Here is a 9629-nt window from a genome sequence, read left to right as displayed (position 1 = left end):
ATCCCAGTTTTAATGAGTAATTTTGACTGGTTATTCTGAGCAACAGATTTTGAGTGAAACTGGCAATTAGCTTCTAGAAAATATTAAGCCACTTTCTGGGAAATTAATTATTTTTAGGGTGTGGGTTTTTTTTTTTCTCCTTGGTCATCTGGTTCATCTCAGCTTGCTCAGACCTTGGAAAAAAAACTTCAGAGGAACTTGCAGTCCTCTAAATGTTATAAAAGTGGGCAGCCAGGAGATGGGAGTGGAGAGCCAGCAGCCCTTAGGAATTATCCCCGTTGTCATGGACTACAGGTGTTTAAACCTTGGTTTAAAGAAGGTGCATTGATTTATGAAGCAATGTGTCCGGGCTTTATGCAGGTTCCTTAGGGATTAGATGGGATAGTGGGAAGGAATTCTTCCCTGTGAGGGTGGTGAAGCCCTGGCAAGGGCAAAATCTGGGGTATAAGCTGCTCTTTGTAGACATCCAGCCCTCATGAAAGTTCCCTTTTCAGTTTTGGCGGGGCAGAGGGGATAGATCCACGCTAAAACTCCAGGAATGGTTTATTCCATGGCTTTAACAGGATCACAGAGCAGCCAGAGTTGGAAGAGACTCACGAGGATCATCAAGTCCAAATTGCTCTTGCTGCTGCCCAGTTTATTTCTGATGAATTAAATCAAACTAATGGCTGGAAAGTTCTGAATCCCACCCTTGAGGAGGAAGCAAAGCTTGGAGCAAAAGGCAGCTGATGTCTATTCCTGCTTGTAGTGGTGCTGAAATACTCCAAGCAGGTTTCTGTGCCTCCCTTCAGATCCACAGGGATTTATGGAGATTTGATGTGCTCCTAGCTTCTGGTTCTTCAGTTAAATGGAGCTGTGCTTCCTCGGGGTGCCTCTGCAGGAACCATGAGCACAGCAGAGGCCAAATTTAAAGTCCCCCCTGAGATTCCTCCTCAGGCATCTCAGATACTTTGTAGAGAGTCAGTGGAAAAACCCAGATAAACCACACAAATCCAAAATAAACATCCCTCTTCCCCAGAGCAGCTTCTTCCCAGTCTTTGTGCTTCCTCTGAGACTTCTTCCGATGCCCTCGGATGTGGAAGCTGTCAACACCTCCTCTTCTTCCCAGGATCACCAGATCCTGGAGTCAGAGCCTGTCTGGGAACCTCATCAGCAGTGGGCTGGGGGAGAGGTAAAACTCACTTCCCTCGAGCACCTGCTGGCAGGAGCCCAGGTGTAATTACCCAGTGGGCATGGAAGTGGCTGCTTCCCTTCTGCTGGAAAGATGGCCTTGCTGTACTAAGACCAGACAGATTTGCTTTGTAATGTCTCTTTTTATTCCCAAATCTGATTCTTATTTAACAGAAGGATGTGGGCTGGAAAGGAATGGGTGATCCAGTGCCACCCCCTGCCACGGGCCCGGACACCTCCCACTGTCCCAGGCTGCTCCAAGCCCCAATGTCCAGCCTGGCCTTGGGCACTGCCAGGGATCCAGGGGCAGCCCCAGCTGCTCTGGGCACCCTGTGCCAGGGCCTGCCCACCCTCCCAGGGAACAATTCCTGCCCAATACCCCATCCATCCCTGCCCTCTTTCAGCTTAAAGCCATTCCCTGTGTCCTGTCTCCTCACCCCTTGTCCCCAGTCCCTCTCCAGCTCTCCTGGAGCCCCTTTAGGCCCTGCCAGGGGCTCTGAGCTGTCCCTGGAGCCTTCCCTTCTCCAGGTGAGCACCCCCAGCTCTCCCAGCCTGGCTCCACCCTTGGAGCATCTCCCTGCTGTCCTCTGGATTTGCTCCAAGAGATCCCCGTTTTTCTTGTGTTGGGTCCCACGGAGTCACAGTTTCGTGATAAAGCAAAAAAACAAAGAACAACTTTTCCCGACACGCTTCCCCACGCCGCGACACAGCATTTCTCCCTAGCACTTTTTCTTCGCTGGGAGCGGCGGGAGGAGCTGTTTTGGGGCAGTTTCCAGCGTTTGTTTTTTTAATCCCCTCGCGGCGGAGCGGGGCGGGCCGGTTGCTATGGCCGCGGTGACCCTTAGCAACGGGCCGCGCGCACGCGCCGCGCGGGGCACGCCGGGAGCGCCGGGCCGGGGCCGGGCGGGCCCCGCCGCGATCCCGGTTCGAGCCCGCGCCCGGCCCGGCCCCGCCGGGATCCCGGTTCGAGCCCCCGCCCGGCCCGGTCATGAACGAGGCGGTGTCGCGGCGGACGCGGGAGACCCTGGGGCAGGTGATCCGCAAGCCGCCGCTCACGGACGCGCTGCTGAACAAGCCGCCCTTCCGCTACCTGCACGACCTCATCTCCGAGGTGGGTGCGTGGGTGTGCGAGGGGGGGACACCCGCGGGACCCTCGGCGCTCCCCCGGCACCTCCCCGGGCTGGGGGGCACTCGCAGGTGGCTGCTGCGGGGGATGCCCGGAGCGCTGGGTAAAGCACGGGGGTTTTGGGGTGCTGAGTGAATTTGGGGGGCTTGGGGGTGCGAAAGGCATGTGTAGTGGTAGGAAAAGGGGTTCACGCTGGCAGAGGCGGGGTTAGGCGGGGTTTTGGGTAGGAATTGTTCCCTGGGAGGGTGGGCAGGCCCTGGCACAGGGTGCCCAGAGCAGCTGGGGCTGCCCCTGGAAGTGCCCAAGGCCAGGCTGGACATTGGGGCTTGGAGCAGCCTGGGATGGTGAAACATCGCAGAATCCCAGAATCACTGAGGCTGGAAAAGCCCTCCAACTTGTGAGTCCAACCTGTGCCTGGTCCCCACCTTGTCACCAGCCCAGAGCACTGAGTGCCACCTCCAGGCCTTCCTGGGACACCTCCAGGGATGGGGACTCCACTCCAATGCCTGAGCACCCTTTCCATGCAGAAATTCCTGCTGCTGTCCACCCGGAGCCTCCCCTGGCCCAGCCTGAGGCCGTTCCCTCTCCTCCTGTCCCTGTTCCTGGCAGCAGAGCCCGATTTCCCCCCCGGCTGCCCCCTTCTGTCAGGGACTTGTGCAGAGCCACAAGGTCCCCCCTGAGCCTCCTTTGCTCCAGGCTGAGCCCCTTCCCAGCTCCCTCAGCCGCTCCTGGGGCTCCAGCCCCTCCCCAGCAGATGTAGGCATCAAGGTTAAATATGGAATTAAACAGGAAGGAGGCCTGAGCTATAAGCAAGGATTGAGTCTCATTCCAGAGAACATTCAGATCTCTGAACTTGCTGTAGAAATAATTCTAAACAAGGTGCCATCACCAAGGCCAACAGATTTCCTGCTGCCACACGAGATTTATTGAGCAGAGGCTTTACATGTTCTTAATTTATCCCATTCCTTCTGTTTTTTAGGTGATCAGAGTGACAGGTTTTCTGAAAGGACTTTACACAGATTTCGAGTTGAAGTCAGATAACGTCAAGGTGGGCATGAGACTTCCTTATTTATCGAGCTCTGAGTGTTCTTTGCAACTTTGCCACAAGGTTCTTCTGGTCTTTCCTGTGTTCAGTATCAAGGACCTGTTGCTCTTTTTGTGAAGAGGCTGTAAAAGTTGCTGCCTGTAGGTGATGGTATGCGTTCTGTGGGGTGAACACCTATAAACTTGTGCACAGATAGGTTTTAAAGAGTCTTATGGTCTCTCAAGAGAATCCATGGCCCTAAATTTATTACTTTATATATTTGTTTTTGTAGAAATACACACACACACATATACATATGGTATATAAATATATACATTAAATATCCTTGTTAATATCCCAGGACTCACCTGTTAGGATGTGCATTCCCCAGTAGCTTTATTGCAGTGTAAAACTGGCTAATTACTGAAAGAGGAGGTTATTATTATTACTGAAAACTCTTTTTCTCAAGTCCAAGGATGACTTTACTCTCTGTTTGCTGCTTTCCCTTGATTTTTGGCTGGGCTGATGCCAAGTTCTCCAACTCCCAGCCTGATTTGGGAGCTTTGGTTGCTGATTCCTGGCAAACAAGGCAGTGTTTGTGTGTTGCCACATCCCTTGGTGTTTGTTTAACGTAGCAACTGAAGAGTGAGCTCTGGGAGTCTGACTTCTCATCCCTCCAGCCAGTTCCTGCATGTTTTAGTCACTGATTAATGTGTGTATTTACTTCTGTGACTGCTCCTACCACTGTCAGGATAACTAAAACGAAGTTATTTCTATCTGAATTGTTGCTTTTTGTTGGTACTGTCCTTGTTGACCCAAGAAGCAGATTTCCCAGCAGCTCCTGAGCAGGTGTTTGTTGCATCTACGTGCTGCTGCCTCTCTTGAGAATTTCTCTCACAAATTCCTTTCACAGCTTATGAGTCCAAGGGCTTTTCCAGAGAGCTCAGGCAGAGAAGATCAGAATCCTGGAGTGTGGGAGAAAATGTCTCAACCCTGAGTTCCTCTTCCCAAAACACTGGTCAGGAGGAAGAGTCAGCTGCTTGCTTATCTGTGATTTCTCTTGGAGTTGTAGAAGATCAGGAGAATAATTTTTATCTGAGTAATCAATAGGAGAGAGCAGTAAGGAGGATTGAAATCATGAGGATTCCTTAACTGTGGGGACTTCCTGTGAAAGAAATTCACCTCCTGTACCAGCTGCTTTGGACATCACTGTCTGGGTGTTTATCAGAGGAGTTCATCTTGTTAAGTCTAATTAAACTTTGTTCCCATATAAATGGAAAATTAGATCTCAGGCTTGATCTTAAAAGTTTTCATATCAGCTTTATATATATATATGTATACACACATGAGAAGTTTTATATTCATTTGTATTTATATCCATCACATCTTCACTTGAAATTAGGGAAATAACCTTTTTTTTCTTTTAAATCTACTCAGTAAAAATCCCAGCTTCGTGGCAGTTGTTTGTTTTAATCCATTTGGAAGGGGCAGAGATGGGAAGTGCCCTGACTCTGGAGGCTCTTCCCACTTGTCTGTGCACGAGCTTGCAGCAGAACCCAGCTGTTTTTGGGAGAGTGGCCCTGGATTTTGGGATGCCACTGGAACAGCTCTGTTAAGCTCCATTGCCACACAAAATTTTCCTTACATGGCTTTCCTTTTTAACAGGCTGGTAAATAGTGCTGGGCTGGCTAATACTCCTTGAATTTTATAACATTTTATTAAAAAAGTCCTGGTTTTTTCCCACTGAGTGTTCTACTTCACAGCAGGATTTCATTCTCTGGGCCAGAAACCCTCCAGTAAGATTTCACTTGGTTTTATTTTATAAAACTGAAAGAAGTCTGGTAATTGTGAAGATAGAAAAATATCTCTTAATTGTTTTGGTTTTTTTTTTTTTTACCAGGATAAGGATTCCAAAATCAACTTCCTTCAGAAGGCCATCGATGCTGTGGTGATGGTGACAGGAGAGCCACTGTCAGTGAAACCAGCACGAGTTGTGGCTGGGCACGAGCCTGAAAAAACCAATGAATTCCTTCAGGCGATTGGGAAGTGTTGCTTAAATAAGGTAGGACAGAACTATATAGATTTTATGCACACAGGGAATTATTTCCAGAGCTTATTTGTGATGATGTGGGTGAGGGGATCGAGGGCACCCTGGGGAAGCTGCAGGCCCCAAGCTGCTGGGCTGTGGATCTGCTGCAGGGATCTGCACAGCCGGGATCCGTGGGCTCAGCAAGGCCAAGGGCCCGCTCCTGTCCTTGGGGCACAACAACCCCGTGCAACACTCCAGGCTGGGGCAAGAGCAGCTGGAAAAGGCCCTGCGAGTGCTGGGGACAGGGCGGAACACGAGCCCAGGTGGGCGAGAGGCCGATGGCCGCTGGGCTGTGCCAGCCACGGTGTGGCCACAGCCCCAGGGCAGGGCCCGTCCCCTGCCCGGCCCTGCTGAGGCCCCTCGGGGCCGTGTCCAGCTCGGGGCCCTCCGGCCAGAGGGACCCTGAGGGGCTGGAGCGGGGCCAGGGCAGGGAACGGAGCTGGGGAGGGGCTGGAGCCCCAGGAGCGGCTGAGGGAGCTGGGAAAGGGGCTCAGCCTGGAGCAAAGGAGGCTCCGGGGGGACCTTGTGGCTCTGCACAAGTCCCTGACAGGAGGGGGCAGCCGGGGGGGAAATCGGGCTCTGCTGCCAGGGAACAGGGACAGGAGGAGAGGGAACGGCCTCAGGCTGGGCCAGGGGAGGCTCCGGGTGGACAGCAGCAGGAATTTCTGCATGGAAAGGGTGCTCAGGCCTTGGAGTGGAGTCCCCATCCCTGGAGGTGTCCCAGGAAGGCCTGGAGGTGGCACTGGGTGCTCTGGGCTGGTGACAAGGTGGGGACCAGGCACAGCTTGGAGTTGATGGCCTGGGAGATCTTGTCCAACCCAAATGATTCTGTGCCTTAATTACCACTCTGCTGTTATTAAGTGCACATTGGAAACATTTGGTCACTCCTTAATAACAATAACAGCAGACAGAGAGTTGATGATGTTTAGCAGAGCTCCCCACAGAAATGCATTCTGAATATTAAGGCTTTCAATGTTCACTGTTGTTCATTTTATTTGTTTGTCATTTAACAACATCTATTACGTTTGAAGCACAAAATGAAGCTTCAGAACCTTTAAAATTTTGGGGTACAGACACATTAATTATGCAACCAGTTGCTCACCTTTATCTCCTATCAGTCAAATCTCTTAATTGTGGAATGAAAGTCATTTTTCCACTGTGCTTTTTTTGACTATGGAAATACAATAATGGAGAAATCTGCTAACTGGTTGAAAACAACTGCAGGGGCTGTTCTTACACAGAATTATTGCACTCTTACATGGAATTATTGTGTTCTTACACTGAATTGTTACGTTCTTAAAATAATAATTACTACATTAATTATTTAATGAAATAATTTACTCCTCTCAGTGGTGTTTTTCTGTTCCTTGCAGCTGTCCAGTGATGCTGCTGTAAAAAGGGTCTTGGCAGGGGAAAAAGCTGATGCTAAAGGGAAGCCTCCACCCTCCAAACCTCGAGATAAAGAAAGCAGAGAGCCCAAAGCAGAAGAACAAAAAAGTCATAGGGATAAAGAGGTAGAATTTGCATTTTTTGGGGGGTACAGGAGTACCATGGTTTATTTGCTTGGGGTTTTTTTAGAATTTTTGTGTTCGTAAAGTCCCTATGTGATTGAGTTGCCGTGTGTTGGAATTAACTTTTAGTGTTTGCTTTCTTTTTAGAGCAGGAGAGACACTGAAATTAAAGACAGAAGCCCAAGCAGAGACAGAAAACCCAAAGGAGAGTCGAAAGAGAGCAGAGAAAGAGAAAAGGAGAGGGATAAACAGAAGAATAATGAAGAGAGGCACAAAGAACATGAAAGAGACACCTCAAAGGAAGGAGAAAAACAAGAGAGGGAAAGAAGCAAGAGCAGAGTGACCAAGCAAGGAAGAGAAGCAGAAAAAACCAAAGGAAAAGGAGACACAGAGCGAGGAGATGATCTCGGGCATGAGAAAGGACAGGAAAGAGAGAAAAGACATGAAGGAGGAAGAGAAAAGGACAGACTGAAAGGAAGAGACAAAGATAAGGGCAGGGACAGAGAAGAGAAAGACAGAGAGAGGGGAAGAGATCGGGACAGACAAAGGGACAGAGAAACAAAAGATGGGGAGCTTTTAAGGGACCATGGAAAGGAGAAAGCAGAGAAAAAGGTAATTGAAAGGTTATTTTGGGGAAGAACTTTCCCCACACCGTGGTTGGGACTGTGCTTGTTCCAGTGGCCTTCCATGTTTGTATTCCTGCTCATTTAGCAGGAAGGGGCCTTGTTCCAAACCCCTGCCATGGGCAGGGACACCTTCCACTGTCCCAGGCTGCTCCAAGCCCCAATGTCCAGCCTGGCCTTGGGCACTGCCAGGGATCCAGGGGCAGCCCCAGCTGCTCTGGGCACCCTGTGCCAGGGCCTGCCCACCCTCCCAGGGAACAATTCCTTCCCAATCTCCCATCCAGCCCTGCCCTCTGGCAGTGGGAAGCCATTCCCTGTGTCCTGTCCCTCCATCCCTTATCCAAGTCCTTCTCTGTCTTCCTTGTTGGCTCCCTTCAGGTGCTGGAGGGCCTTTCAGAGTTGGAACTGGATGGTGTTTAAGGTCCCTTCCAACCCAAACCAGTCTGGGATTCAAGGATTCAAAGTCCTAAACTACCTCGACAGCCACCTCTCCATTGCCTTTCATTTTGTTGTTTTTCTATCTTCCCTTCCTCTAAATATTTCCTAATTTACCTTTCTATTCTCTTGGTAGAAATTCAGGATTGATGGGCACCAAAATGCTTCTCTTAGGAGGGAGCTTGGATCTAAACCAGTTTCATTTCTTTCCAGCCCACAGATTCTGAAGAATCCACGCTTAGAAAACCACAGAGGCCAACCAAAGACAGCAAGTCCCAGCCAGACACTGAGGTGAGTGGTGGAGAAGGTAGGACTATTCAAAGTATTGCATTTTCACTTGGGAATCTGCTTGAAAACAACATGGGGTTGAAAGGTAGGTAGATGGCAAGTTTTAGGGCTGGAAAATACATGAAATAGATGCTTCCCTGGGGGTTTGGTTTTTTATTTATTTATTAAAAATTTCTCTGAGTTTGAACCAAAAGAAAAAAATCTACTCCAGTTATTTAATTTTCTAGATTTTATTTCTGTCTGTTGATATTTTGGACACTTCTTAGGATCACAGACTAGTTTGGGTTGGGAGGAACCTTAGAGCTCATCTCTTCCAACCCACTGCTGTGGGTTTTCTCTGCTCCTCAGAATCTTTCCTGGAAAGCTGATAGGGCTTTGTATTTATTTTTGGATTTTAGCAGAAGTTACTGTTTTGGAAGGAAAATGAGTCCACTGATGTTTCAGGGTCCACGTTTTGCAGCTGGAAGAGCAGCTCTGCACAGAAGCTGCTGCTTGTGATACCACTGTGCCTCCATCTGCTGCTTCCCCGTGGCCTGAGGCAATTTGGGGGAATTATGGAGCCATATGGCCAAATGTTTAAAGAGGGAGACTTCAGTAAATGAACCTAAAGCAGCACAGGCTGAGGGAAAACCAGGCAGGATCCCAAGTCTAGCAGGAGTCTCTGGGCCCACTGACATCATCGTTGTCTTCCCTGGGAGATGACAAATTTATAGCTCTTCCTTGGCTCAAATCCAACCCAACTCTTTAAGTTACTGGCACTGGGAGGGAGAGCTTATAAAAGAGGGCTTTTTTTTTTTAGCCTCCAGCAAATATTCATGGCCAAGTCAAACTTCCTGCAAATTGGGTCTCTAATGGAAATTCTGAGCCTCATCCCAAACTCTGGTCGTGCTCTTGGGCACCACGACAATGCAGCGGGGCAGTAAAGTTTCATTTCCCGTCCTAAGTGCTTTTGGGAGGCATTCCAAGGCTTTGGAATTGTTACCTGAAGTCCAAATGGCATTCTTGCCTCTGCCTGCTTGTGTAACAGCAGAGGCTGCTCGTTTTTGAGGTGATGAAAACACAAACTTCAGAGCAGAGCGTGGCAAGGGTCATCATCTTAAACCTGTGGAAGAGAGAGATGAGATGAAAATGTGCCCAGGGAATTTTGGGAGCTGAGATAGCTGCACGAGGTGATTTAGAGAAAATTCCAGCAGGGAAATCATTGGAAATGGCATCTCCTGGACTAGGGTTGATCTCCTGGTCCTCACAGGAGTTTCTCAGCCTTGATTTGTAGGGATTTACCCTGATTTGGAGGAAATTCCAGCAGGGAAATCATTGGAAATTGCATCTCCTGGTCCTCACAGGAGTTTCCCAGCCTTGATTT

General features: G+C 49.4%; 1 protein-coding gene across 3 annotated transcripts in view; it reads left to right on the top strand.

Annotated features, from left to right (window-relative positions):
* Positions 1 to 2073: 2073 nt before the first annotated feature.
* The window catches only part of TRAF3IP1 (TRAF3 interacting protein 1), a 29062-nt gene continuing 21506 nt past the window's right edge, over positions 2074 to 9629 (top strand). For 2 of the 3 annotated variants that reach the window (XM_042035401.1, XM_042035402.1), the window contains exons 1-6: positions 2074 to 2281; positions 3276 to 3344; positions 5221 to 5382; positions 6783 to 6923; positions 7068 to 7532; positions 8192 to 8269. In XM_042035401.1, coding sequence (XP_041891335.1) covers positions 2159 to 2281; positions 3276 to 3344; positions 5221 to 5382; positions 6783 to 6923; positions 7068 to 7532; positions 8192 to 8269 — 1038 coding nt within the window. In that variant the 5' untranslated portion in view covers positions 2074 to 2158. The remainder of the gene's footprint in view (positions 2282 to 3275; positions 3345 to 5220; positions 5383 to 6782; positions 6924 to 7067; positions 7533 to 8191; positions 8270 to 9629) is intronic. The other variant, XM_042035403.1, reaches the window with a different exon arrangement.

The sequence above is a fragment of the Corvus kubaryi genome, unplaced genomic scaffold, assembly GCF_017639235.1.
Source record: "Corvus kubaryi isolate FWS band 111438036 unplaced genomic scaffold, C.kubaryi_AGA036_p1.0 37383, whole genome shotgun sequence".
NCBI classification, from domain to species: Eukaryota; Metazoa; Chordata; class Aves; order Passeriformes; family Corvidae; genus Corvus; species Corvus kubaryi.
This window is presented reverse-complemented; position numbering and strand designations above follow the sequence as displayed.